Genomic DNA, 19,195 nt, shown 5'->3' with positions numbered 1-19,195 from the left:
GTTTAGGAGATCTGAGGTCCAGACCAGATTCTGGCTTTATGACTTGGACTTCTGTTGCATGGGGAAACACCGCTGTATAAAAGATATATTGAAAACAGTCTTATGAACCTAGAACTACTATTGAAAATTATCTAGGTTTTTTGTTCTTTTTGTTTTAGTTTTGCTTTGTTTTGCTTCCCAGACCTTTCCACATCTACTCATGTCCTAATGGTGAATGGCAGGAGGCCAACTGTAATTTGAAGAATCTTAGAATGTCCTATTTAGAAGAGACTATAGAGATCATTTAATCTGACCCTTTTCATCTTACCAAGTAGGAAATAGACTCTTAGAGGTCAAGTGACTTTGCCCAAAGTTACCCAGATAGTTATTGGCAGAACTAGAAGTACTATATGCTTCCCTTGACTCAAAGCACACATTCTTTTTATTTTTTTTTTCTGATGACCTGACTCATCTCTTAGGATATAGACCTAAGGATCTAGGTTTCACTTGTTGGATTGAAATGAATGATAATGTCTGACTTTTATTTACATTCAATGACCAAGAAGAGGTAATGAAATGATGTATACAGTAGGATGCACTCCTTTAAACAAAGATGTCCTATAGAAAGACATGGTTAGTAGATACTTAGGTGATTCACTGGACTACAAGTCAGTAAGAACAGAGTTGGAATACTGCCTCAGACACTTACAGGTCATCATCCAAGTAATATAAATCAGAAGCAGGATTAGAACCCAGTTCTATTGACTGAAGAACCTGCACTCTTTGCTCTGTATACCAAAACCTCCTCACAAGTTTGTGACAAGAACCAAATAAGATAATTTGCAGAACGTATTTTGAAAACTTTAAGGTGTTTGTTTTTACTATTACTTGTCACCTAGGTGGCATAGTAGATAGAGTGCCAGACCTGGAGTAAGGAGGACCTGAGTTCAAATTTGGCTTCAGACACTTAACAACTGTGTGACTCTGGACAAATCATTTAACCCTGTTTGCCTCAGTACCTCATCTGTTAAATGAACTGTAGAAGAAAATTGCAAGTGACCTCAGGATCTTTGCCAATAAAATTCCAAATGGAATCATGGAGAGTCATACACAACTGAAACAACTCAAAAGCAACAAAATTATCATTACTTGGTATTGTATTAAGTGCTGGAAAGTTAGGGAATCTCTCAGCCTCAATTCCTCAGCTATAAACTGAGCTATTAACCACTGCCACTGCTGCTACTCCTGCTAATACTATCAGTACTACTTCTATTAATGCTACCACTACCATTTACTATTTGGTTGGAAAGATAAAAAGGGTCATCATGACTTCTTTTTCCAGGCCCTTTTCATTTTGTTTGCAAACCATTTCTTCTAACTGTTCAAAGACACCCTGCTCTCTGCTTGTGAAATAGGGCCTGTATAAATCTGTCCCAAAACAATTAAAGGGACTGGCTGATCAAAGCAACTGATAAGACCTAGCCGGGGCCTCACTGCTATTTGTGCTTAAAGGGCCATTTTTCTTATCATTGAATACTCTAAACATAGTCAAATAATAGCAGATTTCCTTCCTTAGTAATATGCCATCAAAATAAATGGAAACTGGCATAAACTCTGACCTGCCCGAGGCGACTCCAGAGGAGATAGTAGGGAGGAAGAGGGAGCTAAGGAGGGACAAAATAGTCTCTCATTATCCGAGCAATTTTTAGTAACAGGTGAAACTAGTTAATCTTGAGTCATCAAACTGAACTATATACCTTTGTCTAAAATTACTTTTGTTCTATAATTGCAAATAGATAAAGTATATTTGAAAAAAATTATTGACTTTTATTTTTACAGCTCAGTCATTTCCTGATGTACTCCCACCCTATCTCTTCTGCACACACCCCAATCCTGCTCCCCACCTCCCTCCATGAAAGTCTGCCTTGCAGCAAAGAAAACAATTTAGCAAAATCAATGGGGGCAGCTAGGTGGTGCAGTGGATAGAGCACCGGCCCTGGAGTCTGGAGTACCTGGGTTCAAATCCGGTTTCAGACACTTAGTGTCAAAATTACCTAGCTGTGTGGCCTTGGGCAAGCCACTTAACCCCATTGCCTAGCAAAAACCTAAAAATAAAAAATAAAACAATCAATGAAGTCTGTTAGCATATTCCTCATGAGTAGTTCTTTTCTATACAGAGAGAAAGGAAATATGTTTCATAATCTTTTCTCCTGAACCAAGATTGGTCATCACAATTAATCAGAGTTTGGCTGCCTTTCCATATGGTTTTTTTTTTTTTAGTTTTTTGCAAGGCAAATGGGGTTAAGTGGCTTGCCCAAGGCCACACAGCTAGGTAATTATTAAGTGTCTGAGACCGGATTTGAAACCAGGTACTCTTGACTCCAAGGCCGGTGCTTTATCCACTACACCACCTAGCCGCCCCCTCCATATGATTTTAATATGCATTTTAAAAATTATTTTGTACATTATTATCTTGCTCTCTACTTGCTTTGCTCCCCATCAGTTCATGCAAATCTTTTCATGACTCTGAATTCCTTAATTATAATAATATTTGCAGTTAGCATTTATATTGTGCCTATTATCTGCCAACCACTAATTGCCAGCTCAGTTTGGAAGTGAGAAGCTCTGGCTTCTTTTTTCTCTCTTGTCCTGCTAGGAAGACTTCAGTTGCTAGTTCTGCAACCTGAAGTAAAACCACTTCACCTTTGTCTCACTTTTACATCTAGAATTCAGATATCAAAATAATTGTTTTATTGTATTTTATTGTATTATTTTAAATATCTCATTTGATACAAGAATTTTGTTAGCCCCATTTTATAGAGGGCTTAAATGACTTCCCTTGTCTGAACTAGCAAATATCACTGAAACTAAAGCTGAATTTCAGTTCTTCTCAGATTCAGTTTGCACTCCAGTTCGCAAGGCAATAGGGTTAAGTAACTTGTTCAAGATCAGACAGCTAGGTAATTGTTAAGTGTCTGAAGTCAAATTTGAACTCAGGTCCTCCTGATTCCAGAGCCAGTGCTCTCTTCACTGCACCACCTAGCTGCCCTTACATGTTGTTTCTTACTCTGTAAATGGGGTAGTTAGTGATACAATAGAGAGAGTACTGGGCTGAATATCAGGAAGACTCTATTTCTGGAATTGATATTTGGCCTTAGATACTTACTGGTTGGATGAACGTGAGCAAGTCATTTCACCTTGTTTACCTCAGTTTCCTCATCTGTAAAATGACTTGGAGAAGGAAATAGCAAACCGCTCTAGTCTATGACAAGAAAACCTCCACTGGGGTCACAAAGAGTTGGACATAACTGGAATGACAAAAACATTGCAGATAGTATTCTATTCTATTTATTTATTTTTTTTAGATTTTTTCAAGGCAATGGGGTTAAGTGGTTTGCTCAAGGCCACAAGGCTAGGTAATTATTAAGTGTCTGAGGTCAGATTTGAACCCAGGTACTCCTGACTCCAAGGCTGGTGCTCTGTTCACTGCACCACCTAGTCACCCCTCTATTATATTTCTATAATGTGTTTTCCCCCAGCCATTTCCCCCTCAACAGGATCTATTTTGAGTTTTCTAAAATGTGAACCTGTCAAATATCATTCATGAACTACATCCACTTTCCTTTTAGTTATGTTATTGTTTTTGATATTTGATTGTTCCAAAAAGTAGTCCAAGCAAGCAGTTAGAATTTTTCTAATACACAGAGGAGATCAATGTATGACGTTAGAATTGAGAAGATGCTATAATAAAATTCTTGTTGGACTCAATAAAGAGATCTTTATGACTGAAATCTAAGTATATGCTAAACATAATTCTGTTCTCTAATGGGCTGCTGCATGGAATAAATCTAGAATACTTGGTTATCTAACTAAGTTGCTTATGGTTCATATTTTTGGTATTCTTAAATTTTCTTAATTTCTTAAATTTTATTGATAGGTTTTATTTTCACATCATATTTCTTTTCCAATATATCTTTTCCCTTTACCTCCTGAGAACCATTTCTTATAACAACATATAAAAAGGAGGGAAGGGGGCAGTTCAGAAAAACTGATTACCACAACAATCAAATCCAACAATACTTGAAAGGAGAAATAAACAAATAATAAATATATACATATATATATATATATATATATATATATACATATTCTCATTTGGGCTATTATAGTTAAATAGTGTTTAGTTTTAGTTTTTGTTCTTTTGCTATAGAACATATTGTGATTGATTTCTTGATCATTTTATTTCACTTTGTTTCTTTCTGTACATTTCTGCATTTGCCATCATAGCTGTCCTTTCTTAATAGCACTGTAACATCCCATTACATTCATGTGCCAAAATTTTTTAGTCACTTTCCAAATTATGGTTATCTCTTTTAATTTCAGTTCTCTGCTACCATAAAAAAGTATCACTATGAATATTTTGGTTTACATGGGATCTGTATCTGTGATTTCTTTCAGGTATTTGTCTAGCAGTGGGATCTATCATGTATCAAAAGACATGGCCATTTTAGTCATTTTCTTAAGTTAATTTCAAATTATTTTCCAAAATGGGCAAACCAATTGACAGATCTATTAACAGTGTATTAATGAGCATAAATTATCACAATACTTTCATTACTTACTATTCCCATCTTTTGTCATCTTTCCCCTTTGGTTAGGTAGGAAGTGAAATCTCAAGGTGATTCCCATGTCTTTTATCACTAATGATTTGGAGTCATATAGTCATATAGTTCTTAACAGTTTACAACACTTTTGAAAATAGTTCATAAGGAGTTACATGCATAGAGTACCATACTTGGAATCAGGAAGACCTCAGTTCAAATCTGGATTTTGGGTGATCTTCTCTTTCATCATCATAGATATGAAACATAACTGATCCAACATGATTCACTTTTATCAAGTGTCTCATAGTTACAAAAGACCTGTCTTCCAAGAGCTCCTGTGAGATAGTACAATTATTTTACATTTAAAATAATACAATTATTTTAATGTCTGTATTCTAGTGATAAAAGTGAAACATGGGTGAAGTGGTTTTACTTCAAGTTACTGAGGTATGACTGAAGCCTTTGTAGCTGCACAAGAGATAGAAAAAGCCAGAACTTCCATTTCCGAACTGCTCTGGCAGGATGGGATTTAGTGAGATGGGCAGGGAAGCTGACTGCTAATTACATCATTAATAACTGACTTAGGAACATTATGTTGGAGATAGGCTATAACATCTTAATGATGTTACTGTGAAATAACATTAATTGGGGCGACACTGAGTAGAATATATACCAGGAGTAACTTAGCCAACTCATACAGACTTGGGAAAGTCTGATTGTTAAAATTTCAATGAAAGTCTTATACCTCAGAAAATGGCAAGCTACTACAAATTGGAGCTTGATTCATTGCTTTTACTGTCTAGAATTAAGAAAGAAATGAAAAAATGTTAATAACGGAGATTAAACTTGTACATTTCTTTGTCTATGTTATTTTTCTTGAAGAGCTGATTATTAAACATTTACCAGAACACCACTAGGGCAGAATTGGGTTTTGTTTTAATTTTTGTTTTGATTTTTTTTAATAGAAATGTAGTAAACAGAGCATTTCCTATTTGAGAAATTTTGAAAAAAAAATTTCATTTCCCTTTTAGCTCCTGGAGTAATTGTAAAAGCAAACAAATTTTAATTATAGTCTGTCTTTGGAGCAAGTACATAATATAACTGCTAACAGATTAAGAATGACCTGAAAATAGAAAAAAAAATGAAATCTTCCTTGTTTTACTTTTTTAAAAAAAATTTGAGATTTTTTTTTTACATTGCTCAAATTTCCCTCTTCCCAGAGAGTCATTCTTTATATATATATTTTTTAAACTAAGAGAAAAAGAAAGAGAAAAGAATGGATAAAAATGACTAGTACATTAAAAAATATCTGAAAATATATGCAATACTCTATATCCATGGACTTCCCACCTCTGTGAAAGAGTAAAAGATAACCTTTTATATCTCTTCTTTGGGCCTCTGTACTATAATTTTTTAAAAAATTGTGTTTTTTTCATTTCACATATTTGTAGTATAGCTATATATTGTTTTCTTCATTCTATCTATAGATCTGTGATCTATGGATATAATGGAATATTACTGCACCATAAAAATGAGTATGATAAAAAGCAAGAGTGGCTCAGGAAAAAATAACTTGCTCCAGGTCCCAGAGGATCAAGATGAGGACTATCAGAAATGGGGACTGGCAACAAAAATCTTCTCATTCCTAACCTAATTGTGCCTGTACTCATCTAGAGCTACTCTTAAAGGGTTAATAAGAAAATCTATTCCACCAAAAAACTCTTCCTCCTTCCAAATTCTGATTAACCAAATTTTTACTGTTTTAGGAAGAAACAGGAGGGAGCATATGTTGTTCCAAATACTTCTTGCTTATTAAAAAAAAAATCCCAGTAGTCTCCCACCTGCAAATTAATTAAAGGGAAGCTTGTGACTGTTTTTTAAGTCAATACTTGAACTAAGGAACTAAAGTAATTGAAAATAAAGATTTACATGGAAATTAAAGCCTTTTGTTTGTAGAGATATTCATTCTCATCTGCTTGTAGCAACTACTGTAAAAGAAGAAAAAAAAAGTTTCCCCTAACAAACTGAGGAAATTATAGCTGACTTTAGTCCTAAAAGGAGTAGGTGGACATCTCTGTGGTATGACTTCCGAGACTCCAGGAAGTTATCAATGTAGCCTCAACTGTTTAATCATGTCCTAGGAAAATAATTGGGTATTCTAGGAAAAAGTATTGGTCTCAGGAGTCAGAAGTTGTGAACTGAGCTCCAGCTGTAATAGTTACTAGCAAAGATTCTATTCAATCTTTAAAACTTTGTTGCACCTCAATTTTGTTATCTCTGAAGTAGGAATGATAATATTTTTATTATTCTAAGGAAAGTGCATTTTAAATCTTCAGGCATTTTATACATTTGAGAAATAATGTTATTAGACTTTGCTACATCAAATGGCTTTGTGAATACCCTCCAAAAGAAGAGGTCATACCCCATCCTTTATCCTATGGAGAGATCCTAGTCAATGTCCTGTAATCACAGAACTCAATCCATTGTGCTGGGATCTTCCTCCAGATTTCCACATTGTGTGGACACCACTGGAGTATGTAGGCTATTTCTCATCATCTCTTACTCAACAACCGGACTATTGACTTTTCAATTTGTACATCTCTGGTGATATCCTTTATATGTACTGCTTTTCCTGCGTGACTTTGTTAGTAAATGTCTTACCTTCTATTTATATTTTTCTTTTTTCTGAAATTTTTAGTGACTTTTATAAATCAAATGATAGCTATAATTTCTGCATTGGTTTTAAGCTTTAATGTTTATATTTAATCAATTTTTAAGGACAAAATTAAATCTAGATTCATTGTTTTTCAACAAGTGCAACAATAAGGTGTTTAACTAGACTGACTTCCTGTAACAGAATTTCTGGTCCCTTGAAGTCTTGTGGGGTTTTTTTTTCCCCTAATTGTTCTTTGCACTGAAACTCGATTCATGACTAAACTATAAGCCTTTTGCATTCTAGGACTGCATGGTCTTGTACTCTTTTTGCATTTTTTTCACTTCACAAATATTTGTTGAGATTTGTAAACCTTGGTCAAGGAGTCTGTAGAGCTGTATTCAAAAGCAGTATTCACATAGACCCAGGGGAGATAGGGAACCTTGGCTATCACCATTTCAAAGCACAGCAATTGGTGTGAAGTCATGTCAAGATATTGTAGATGTGACTTTTGCTATATGAACGCTACAGGACTTGCATATCAGATTTGTTTGCATGAGAGGTCCCTCACATACATGTCAGGGAAATGACTCCATGACCAAGCGCTGAAAATAATTCCACACTATCTTGAATATCAAATAAGAAAGTATGTCAGGAGAAGTAAACAAAAACTTTTTTACAGTGGTCTAATTGAGTGGGAAACATGTTTCCTCTGTCAGGTTTGAGGATTCTCCCAGGGGGAGATTTATGCAAGAAGAGCGTCTCTTTAGAATTAAGAACATGTGGGAAGGAATTCTTTTTTTTATTTAAGGCTGTAGATTTGTATCAGATTTTGGTTTCCTGTGCTTGAGTACATTGCTGGGACAGAAGGATTCAAACTCTTACTTAGGTCCTGTGACCTAAAGAATAACATGTCCATATAATAAATATTTGTGTGTGTGGGGGGGGGGGAGTTCCTAGTGTTGTCAAGCAAGACAAAGGCTTGCATTAGATTCCAGTAGCAGATGCTCAGAAAGCAGCAATGGAATCAAGAACCCCTTCTCATTCCATCTTTCAGTTTATAATCAGAATAATCTTTGATTGCTTTCACTGCTACATACAAAAGCCTAAATTTTTTTTTTGTTTTGTTTGTTTTGTTTTGCCCAGACCTAAGATTTTATGAATGAGCTTGTAACATGGAAATGTCTTCCTCTAATACAGATAGAGAGTTACCTGGTTTGTTAGAGGCAGAAGATGATAAGGGAGTAGAGTAAAATGACAGAGGCTAGGACATGGTAGAGAGAAGGGGAAAGTTTGAAATATCAAAGAGGGAAAGTTAAATGATGGAGAAACTGAAAGATATTGGACCCACAATACAGTTGGAGGGCAGCAAGAATTTCCATTCATAAAATTGATCAAAGGTTGAGAACTTTGCAGAAATTAGAAAAAAAATCATAGAATATGGTTTCAAATCCCAGAGCTCCCTATTAGATTTTCCAGAGCACTAGGCATATGATCTTTCTTCTCTCAGCCTCAGCTTCCTCATCTGTAAAAGAAGAGGTGTGGACTAGATATCTAAAGTGTCTTCTAGCCCTGTATGATGACAAAGGCAGAGATAAGGATATGCTCAAGTGAAAGATATGAATAGAGCTCACCTAAGATGGTCCCAGGCTTCTTGATGAAGACCACAGCATTAATAATAATAACAACTAGGAACCATGCCAAGAACTCTACAATTATTTCATTTGATCCTACTAATAAATTGGGGAGAGAGGTGCTATTGTTTCCACTATATACTTGAAGAAACTGAGGCAGCAAAAGTTAAGTCACTTGTCCAGTCTACATAGTTAGCAAATTTCTGAGATAGAATTTGAACCCAGGTCTTTCTAAGTCTAGACTTGACACTATCCACTGCATCATTTCATTTAACAAGTGTGTCATCAAAGACATAAGACATTAGGATATTAAGACAGGAATTTGGAACTCAGATGGAGCAGAGTGTTCTGAGTGAACCAGTGATTTCATGAGAATAGGTGCTCACAGTGAGAAACTTCTTTGGCCAAGACCAATCTGCATCTGTTCTGCAAATGTAGCCTGAGTTTACCTAGAGAGATCAAATGATTTGCTCCAAAATGCACAGATAATGTGGCTCAGAGTTGAGGCTGGTTCATTAACTCGATTTTTATAACTTTTCAATTATTTCTAGTATTTTTTATACCCAGTATTGAGTACTTTTTGGATGACTGTCTTTTATTATTGAAGGTATTGATTGTTTTCTGATTTTTGTCTGCATCTCTGATTTTTTTTTGGGGGGGGGAGTGAACTAAGGTTCTCTGCAGTGAATAGAACACTGGCACTGGAGTCAGGAACACTTGAGTTCAATTTCTACCTCAGACACTTCCTATATGTGTAACTCTAGGCAAGTCACAAAATCCTGTTTGCCTTAGTTTCCTCATTTGAAAAATGAACAGGAGAAGGAAATGGCAAAACAATATGGTATTGTTGTTGACAGTAACTGATAATAGCTAGCATTTGTTCCCTAGTTTTTCCTGTCCTGATCCTGTTTGACTCTTTGTGATCCCATTTGGACTTTACTTAGCAGAGATACAGGAATTGTTTTGATATTTCCTTCTCCAGCTCATTTCACAGATGAGGAAACTGGGGCAAACAAGGTTAAGTGATTTGCCCAGGGTTATACAATTAGTAAATGTCTGATGCAGTAATCATTCCAAATACTATCTTCTTGATAGACATCTGACCTGGTAGTCTAAGGTTTTAATGACCTCTTATGGCTAATAGTGTTCCCTACAAGAAAGTTTTGCAATTTTGTAGAATTACTGGTTGGAATCTTGTTCAACCTCCCAACCAGTATAGGAATCTCCTTCACAATATCTCTAGCAGAGGTTACCCATTTGGTTCTTTCAGCAATAGGAAAGTCACTGCATTTTGAGGCTACCCATTCAATTTCAGTTAGCTTTAGAAAGTTCTTTATGTATTGTACCATAAACTGCCTCCTCCATCAGTTCACATTGCAGGAGTGACTTCTTTTTCTCTCTCAGTGGATTGAACTGGAGAGAAAAGTTTTGAAATTGCAACAGGGATTGTTAGGAAACTATTTTTTCCATCATATTGTCTCATTCATTTATTTCATTCATTGTCTGACTCTTCATGACCCTATTTGGGATTTTCTTGGCAAAGACATTGGAATGATTTACTATTTCCATCTCCAGCTCAATTTACAGATGAAGAAACTGAAGCATCAGGGTTAAGTTGACTTGCCCAGTATCATCTAGCTAGTATCTAGGACCAGATTTGAACCAGATCTTCCAGGTCTGGTGCTCTATTCACTGCATTATCTATCTACTCCTATACTGATAATGAAAGACAAAAAGTAACTCCTTTTCTCTAATACCCTGTCCCTCCATCCGAATTAAGGCTCATTTAGGTGAGAAACCTTGACTCTGAGGGTAGGAATGTGATGAAGGGAAAACTCTTGGGACTACTAATACTAAACTTATATTGTTTCAGGTCTCTGTATAAGTAATTGAAGTTTTTCTGGCTAGAATTTTTTCACATTTATAGCTTAGTTCCTAAGTAGCTATGTGTTTTTGTTGTTGTTTTTTTCCCATCCAATGTATTTTGGAAGAACCAATAACTACACCAGGCTGGGGATATGCCTTGTCTTTCTTTTAATGCCTCCCATCAGACTTGACTCTGCCAGATTTTAAGTTAGGTAGTAGAATTTCTGTGACTGACTCCAGAAGGAGTATTATACCTTTTTTTTTAAGGGTTAGCTATTTTGCTTAAAATCTCCCTAGTTCCTCACAATCCCTCATAAATATAACTCTTTGGACCACACTGAAAAATTTTCCTTCTTTACCGCTCCATTGCCACAAAGACAAGTGTTGCATATTTTGCCCCTCCCACCTCAATAGCAATAATTACACCATGTTCTTTGATTAGAGCTTTACTCTTTACAGACATGATCTAATTTGGTATTCATAGTGACCCTGCACAGGGGATAAGGGGGGCAGGGCACATATTATCTTATTTAAGAGATGAGGAAATAAATGTTCATAGAGGTTTATTGACTTACCCAACATTTGTATCTGACACATCAATTTCCATTAGCCTTATAGTCACTGGGGTTCCCATCTTTCCACTGAAATTCTCTTTCTCGGACCTCAAGTGAGTCACTTACGTGGCCCAAAAGGGTAACTCAACCAGTTATACAGAAGGATTGAATTTTTGTATTTTTCAACTGATTTTACCCTAAAAATACAAGTGAAAAGCTCTCTGGTTTCAGTGTAAATCTCAAGAGAATTGTGAACTAAAGGATGACCATCTTGATAAGCTGCCTACTTAAGTACTTCCCCATTTAAGCAACCTATCAGTCTTATCAACTTTAATCTCTCCCCCAGGATACAACATTCTCAGTTCATTCTCTCTACCTGCAATATAAGAACCAGGGACTCCTTCTTAGCCTCAATTTCACCAGTGTTCACTATTTTCACATTTTAGCAGACTAGATATTTCCAAGCAGGGTACTGAGAGGGAGATAAATATATTTAATGGAGGGAAGGTGAAAGAGCAAAGGAGAGGGGGTTACTAAAATGGTGATACAGGAATAGAGGAGACAAATACTAAATTTATGATTTTCCTCTACTTTCCTACTCAAGAAATTTGCTGGACAGTTTTTCTGATGTATAATTTCATCTGTGAAGGGAACTGTGGTTCAGGGAAATCCCTTTACTCAATGCATCTATAGCTTGAGGTCTTGGACAATGAAATATCATACAATTTATTTGTGGTCATAAGATGATAATAAATAATAATGACCACAACTACAACAATAATAGCTAGCAATTACTATAGCAAATACTATAATATTTGAAGGTTAACAAAGTGTTTAACATTTTCTCATTTGAACCTGTATGGTAGATACTATTAATTATCTCCATTTTTACAGATGAGGAAAATGAGGCTAAGAAATATTTCAGTGTCTTGCCCAAAGTCACAAAGTCAGTTAAGTATCTGAAGTAGGATTTGAACTTGGGTCTTTCTGTCTAATGCTTTAACCACTATTCCCCCTCCCCCACCCAGGATCTGAACTGGGATCTTCCTGACTATTAAGGCCAACCCTCTATGTTCTTACTACTCCAGGTTGCCTCTTGTCTTAAGCTACAAGATTGGAGATGAGGATAAGATAGAATGGAATATTGAAAAGTTTTGGAAATAGGACAGTGAAAGGAGTTTGCACTGTGGTTCAGAAGTCCTGGGTTCTAGTCCTGACTATCTCTATTTGTGATCTTATACACATTAATGCATCTTTTAGTGATTCTCAGTTTCCTCATCTAAAAAAGTAAGTCTTGGACTAGACAAAATCTAAGGTACACTTCCAACTCTAATAATTTCCTTTTTTTTTAAAAAATGCCAAATCCTTCCCTTCACTAAAAGAAATCCACTGTCTGTCTTCTTGCAGTGAATTTTGGAAAAATACATGATGAACTAACTTTTAAGTTAGCAACTATTCCATGGGCCAAGGTATTATTAAAATTAACAGTAGCCTGAATCAAGCAAGCTCTATAGACTAAGGAATTGTCAGTAATTATAGCTCTGTAGGTGACATATAATGCCCAATCATTTTATCCTCACACATATAATAGAACCCATGAACATTTAGCTAATGGGTTTCCATTTACAACACTTGAATGAAGTAAGAAAGGAAGAATTGATGGATTGTTTGCTTTGGTTAGAACTATTACAATGTCTGTAATTTCACAGCCATTTCCTCTGTCCAGGTCTGCAACAGGTCTGAGTTTTCCATATAGTAACTCTTAAGTCTAGGTATTTGTTAGGAGAGAAAAGACCAGATAATTTCAGTATTCTCTCCAACTGTGCATTTTATCCACTTCTCAATCCTGGGCAGCTCTTGACTTTCCTCTCTCTCTCTGTCTCTCTCTCTGTCTCTCTCTTTCTCTGAGGACAGATGTAGCATGTAAAATGGTTCATTTATATAAATACTAGCTATTATTGGAGGTACATAGCATTGTGGTGTGGCCAAATAATTGCTTATTGCTAAATAACTTTCTTCTCATAAAAAGGTTGGGTTTTTTTAATGGTATAATAGACATTATTTAATTTTTTTCCCCTAAAAAATTCAGTTTCCCTGAAATGCCTCATTCTTACCAGTCTGATAATTAAGGTAAGAGGCAAAAGACAATGCTACTGTACATATTGCTGTCTACTGTAAAAGTATTATTCCTATGCCTGAGGAGCTATTCAGTAATATTTCTTATTTAGGGAGAGAGCAAGTGGTTCTAATGATTTTCTTCAGTTGTTCCTATTTATTTTCTGTTCTCGACTCATTCTATAATTATTTTAGCTTTTACTTATTTATTCAACTTTTCCTGTTTCAATACCTATATTTTCCATCTTCCTTTAAAGCCCAATTTAAGGTCTGTCTGGCAACCTTGCTATTCTCCCACACAGGACATTTCCATTTCCTACCTCCATAGTTAGTCCAGAAGACCTTCTCATGCCTGGAATATTCTCCCTCCTCACCTCAGCTTCTTGAATCACTCACAACTTTCAGGTCAAGTATCATCTCCTTTGGAAGACATGTCCATTCTTAATTCTTTCTTTGCCCTGAAATTCCTCTGTGCGTTTGTATATATATTAATATATATTATAGATTATTAGCTCCATCAGGACTGGGAGGGTTTTGTTTTTGTCTTTGTATTTCCAGCACCTAAAAGATTGCCTACTGAGAACAGTAAATGTTTGTTGGATTGAAATGAATTGAAATGCTTTGTCTTTCTTTTCTCCTAGGCTGGATCAGATGGTGAAAGCATTGGGAACTGCCCATTCTCTCAGCGTCTCTTCATGATCCTTTGGTTAAAAGGTGTTGTATTCAATGTCACCACTGTGGACCTGAAAAGGTAACAGAAATATGCATCAATATCTAGAACAGTATAGGAGAGTCACACATTCTTGAGAGTGGGGAAACCATTTGCCTGGGACATCTCAAGGAGCTTTCTAAGTTGGAGTGTTTGAATTTCCAGGGCTATGAGAACCATGCTGCTTTCTCAAGTCTTTGGAATTCTTTACAGGTTATTAGCTTTTAGATAAAAAAGTGTTGGTTCTCCTTATTTCTCTGTATGCTATGACTCTGTTACTTAAAAAATAATTTTAATTACTGGTCATAAGGCATTCAGACACTTTCTCAGGAGACCAGATTTGTGGAAAGTCATTTATTCAAACCACTCCTTTGTCTCTCCACTAATTCACTTTCTTAACTTGGGGGTGAAAATGAGTCTCAGGTCTTAGTTTTCAGCTTTCTTTTTTATACTCCCTTTTTCATTCTCTTTCATTCTTCTAGGGTCTTTATATATCATTCTCCTTTCAGTCTTAATCAGCTTTCATTTATTCATATACATGTGTGTGGGTATATACACATGTGGATATAGGTATGTGTTAGGCATGTTATGTGGATAAGTAGATATGTATAGACATGTGTGTATTCATTCATAGATTATATATATGTGTGTAGTGTATAAATTTATATAGAGTATCTATGTGTATGCACATATAAATAATGTGTATATTATTACATAATATATTACATTAATATATGATAATACAATGCATGTATATATCTATATTATGTATTTGCACATGTATGTACTTATGCACATGCATTTGTATATGTATATCTATATTTAAATACATTATTGAGTGTATCTTTTGTTTTAAAATACCTTGATTTTCAAATTTATCCCTTCTGCCTCTCCTAGTGAACAGATCATCCCTTTAAAAAATAATAAAAGAATAATTCAGTAAAACTGGCAAATATCAACTAAACTGAAATTTCCATCTGTTTAATGAACTTTTCACTTAGGTATTTCACAGTCACATAAAGTTCAATATTGTTTAAACCTAAATACCCATCACGCCACCTCCTGACTCTTTCATAAACAGGAGTCAACAGATGATCTCAGCTTGGGCTCATAATTCAGATAGGCCATATTTAGAAAAACTGACCTTAAAACTCTCATCAATGTTTATTCTTGATGTTATAATGCTCTCTCTGTGATTAACAAACCAGGGCACAAGACCTATCCTTTGCATGCATACATACAAACACACACACACACACACACACACACACACACACACACACAAGCCACCTTTCACGGTTACTAGTGTTAAGACTGGAACATTGTTGACTTTTTTGACTTGTTTGATAGACCTCTGCAGACTACCATACAAGTTTACATCTAATATTCTCTACTTTCATAGCAAGTTCAGGATTCTCACCCCAGGCTCTAACTACTGTAGCACACATCTAAGACAATTGGCTATAAATATTATCTCAATCACTGCTTCTTCTTTCATGCTGCCATTTTCACAGCCCTCAGCTTGGATTCTAGCCATCCCATTGCTCCATACATCAGTCCCCTGCCTTTTCCTTCATATCCCTAAATTTCCTACCCCATGAAACTGCAATTCTACATCTTCACAACTGCTCTAAAGTAAAGAGGAAAATGTACCGAATCAACAAAAACATCCATAGGAGCTGTATTTTGTCTTTTTTTATAACCCCCAGATCTTACTTAGAGTCTGGCAACAAATGCTAGTTGACTGACTTGTCTGCATTTTTGTCTTTTAGTTTTGTACCATCTTAGTCTCTTGATGGAAATCTTTTTTTTCTTTTCCTTTGAAGCTTATATCTATAGTTAATCACTAAGTCCTGTCCATTCTTCCTTCAGAATATCTCTCACCTCCATATTTTTCTATTCATTTCACTATGATCCAGAATCTAAATTCCTCAGGTCTAGGTTAGTTTCTCCATTGGAGACAGGTGATCATTCTGCTTTCCTGTTTGTGCTACAAGAGTAATTCTCATAAAATGCCATTTTTATCTTTCAATTGTCATGCTCATAAATCTTCAATGACTCCCTATTGTCCAATTCTGTATACTGACATTCAGGACATTCCACATTCTGGATCTGGTCAAGCTAATTGATTCCAAGCTAATTTCCTAGTATTCCTCCACATAAAACTTCTAATTCAGCACTTAGCCTGGACTACTCATTGTCCTTGCTCGTTCCCATCACAGACTGTTTCCCTGGTTTAGAATACCCTCCCCTCTCTTTTGCTTATCCAAATCTACACATAATTCAGAAAATAATTATGATAATAAATAACTAGTATTTGTATAACTTTGTTTTGCAAAGAAAGCACTTTATACCTGTTATCTTATTTGAGCTTCAGGACAATTCTAAGAGATAAGTGCTGTGGATCATTCAGTTATTTTTCAGTTGTGTCCCATTTTTTGTGATCTCATTTGGAATTTTCTTGATAGAAATACTGGTTTGTCTTCTCCAGCTCCAGGAAGGCGAAGTGGATAGACTACCTGGTCTGGAGTTAGAAAGACTTATCTTCATGAATTCAAATCTGGCCCAGACACTTCCTAAAATGAAGTGACCCTGAGCAAGTTGCTTAACCCTGTTTGCCTCAGCTTTCTCATCTGAAAAATGAGTTGGAGAAGGAAGTAAAAAACAGTTCTAGTATCTTTGCCAAGAAAATCCCAAATGGAATCATGAAGAAATGGACACATGGCTGAAATAACTGAACAACAATAATATTATGGAAGATAGAGAAGAAACTTGAAGTCTAGCTATGGTGACAAGACTGATCTGTATATGAAGCAATTAGCAAATGATATATCATAGTGCATAAGTGAACACTGAATTGCATAATGAAAGACAATGATTGTGTTGATACTGGAACCCTAAAGACTTGGGTACAAATCCCATCTCTGACACTTAATAGCTGTTTGAGCATATCATTTCTTCATACCTCAGGTAGCTCTCTAACAAAGTTTTTAATTGAGTAGTTATTTATGAGCTTCCCCCCCTCAAAAATTTGATAACTCTAAAATATTTTTAATATCAAGCTTTAATTGAACATATTTAATTAATTTAAATTAATGTAACTTAAATTCATAATTTATAATTTCATTTAAATTCTTATTCAACTAAAATTTTATTTAAATTTAAATGAGTAATTTAATTAAATTTCTTTGGTAATCTTATGCATTTTATTTTGTGCATTTAAAAATTAGGAGGGTCTATAGGTTTCACCAGAGTGCAAAAGGGGGATCTATGACACATATACAAAAAAAAGTTAAGAATCCCCACAAGTCTATCTCTGCCAAGAAAATGGCGTCTTCAAGTGTTGGCCTCAATTGAAAATAACACAACAACAATTTCTCTATAATTGCCCTGTAAATTTCAAACTCTTGACCTTCAAGACAAAAAGTACTGATTATTGAAAAATAAGACCAATGTTTCATCTTGGTTGCTGGGAACCCAAGAATTGCTGACTTATATCATTAGCTCTCAGGAAAAGGACGTGAAACTAAACAGTCTCTTTTATTTGTCTGAAGTGAAGAATGCATACAGTGTAAACAAAGAAACTAAGTAAATGAGATTTTTAAAATGCTTTTGGAAGGTGTGCCACAAAGCACAGCTGGCAAGTGTGTGTATGTTTTAAGAATGGTATGGGAACAGCATTTAATTGAAATTCTTCCTTGCCTCCTCCCCTGTTCCAAACCCTCCTTTCCCCCTCCCCCAATGATTTCTCTAGGATTTTAATTGACTTCAGATGGATCTCAATTTCAGTAGCCCCTTATTTTTACAATCTTTCCACTACCACTTTTCCCCATTGCCAAGGCCCCTAGGAGATCTTTTTCAGAGAGTATATTTATTTATTTGGTTATTTAGTTAGTTAGCTAGTTTTTGCAAGCCAATGGGGTTAAGTGGCTTGCCCAAGGCCACACAGCTAGGTAATTATTTGGATTTGAACTGGTTGGATTTGAACTCAGGTACTTCTGACTCCAGGGTTGGTGCTCTATCCACTGAATCACCTAGCCGCCCCAGAGAGTATAGTTAGAGAGGGTCTCTTGGACCTCACCATCCTTCACATTGAATTTCTTCTCCCTTTCTAACCCTACTCTTTCTGTTAGGGCAGGAATTCTCAGCTTTTTTTTTTTTTTAATGTCATGGATCCTTTGGCAATCTGGTGAAGTTTATAAACCTCTTTGCAGAAAATATGCATTAGATGAAATTCTGGAACTACTAAAGGAAGAAAAACTATTTCTATTGCAAAACAGCCCTCAAAATATTTCATTCATTCATTTATTTATTTAGGTTTTTGCAAGGCAGTGGGGATTGACTTGCCCAAGGTCATACATCTAGGTAATTATTAATTGTCAGAGGTCACATTTGAACTCAGGTCTTCCTGACTTCAAGGCCACTATACCACTTAGCTGCCCCCTCAAAATATTTTTTAAATAAAGTTCCTGGATCCCAGATTAAGAACGCTAGCCTTAGTGGTATACTCCGACTTTGTTTAATGTTTTTGCTTCTTTTTTTTCATCTTGCACTCTTAATTCTGCTCATTTATTGCCACTCTACCACCTTCCCTATACCCCCATCACAGGTCTTTTTTTTTTCTTTTTAGTTTTTGCTAGACAATGGGGTTAAGTGACTCGCCCAAAGCCACATAGCTAGGTAATTATTAGGTGTCTGAGGTTGGATTTGAACTCAGGTACTTCTGACCCCAGGGCTGGTGCTCTATCCACTGCGCCACCTAGCCACCCCATCTTTTTTCTTCTATACTGATCATGATTTTTATAACCAGGCATGGTGCATATGTTAACATAATCATGTTGATATTTGTTGTGAATTGTTTTTATTGCTGTTCAATTGTTTCAGAAGTGTTTGACTTGACTCTTTGCTAAGAAAACTTCCATTTGGGGTCCCAAAGATACCAGAATGGTTTGCCATTTCCTTTTCCAGGTCATTTTACAGATGACGAAGCCTGAGGCAAACAGGAATAAATGATTTACTCAATGTCACATAGCTCAGATATGTCCGAGTTCAAATTTGAACTCAGGTCTTCCTAACTTCAG

The 19,195-nt window shown here is 35.7% G+C and overlaps 1 protein-coding gene across 2 annotated transcripts in view; it reads left to right on the top strand.

Annotated features, from left to right (window-relative positions):
- CLIC5 (chloride intracellular channel 5) overlaps positions 1-19,195 on the top strand; it is a 198,496-nt gene that overhangs the window by 108,533 nt on the left and 70,768 nt on the right. For both annotated transcript variants that reach the window (XM_074237084.1, XM_074237085.1), the window contains exon 2: positions 14,047-14,156. In XM_074237084.1, coding sequence (XP_074093185.1) covers positions 14,047-14,156 — 110 coding nt within the window. The remainder of the gene's footprint in view (positions 1-14,046; positions 14,157-19,195) is intronic.

Source organism: Macrotis lagotis, chromosome 5, assembly GCF_037893015.1.
Source record: "Macrotis lagotis isolate mMagLag1 chromosome 5, bilby.v1.9.chrom.fasta, whole genome shotgun sequence".
Classification (NCBI taxonomy): Eukaryota; Metazoa; Chordata; class Mammalia; order Peramelemorphia; family Peramelidae; genus Macrotis; species Macrotis lagotis.
This window is presented reverse-complemented; position numbering and strand designations above follow the sequence as displayed.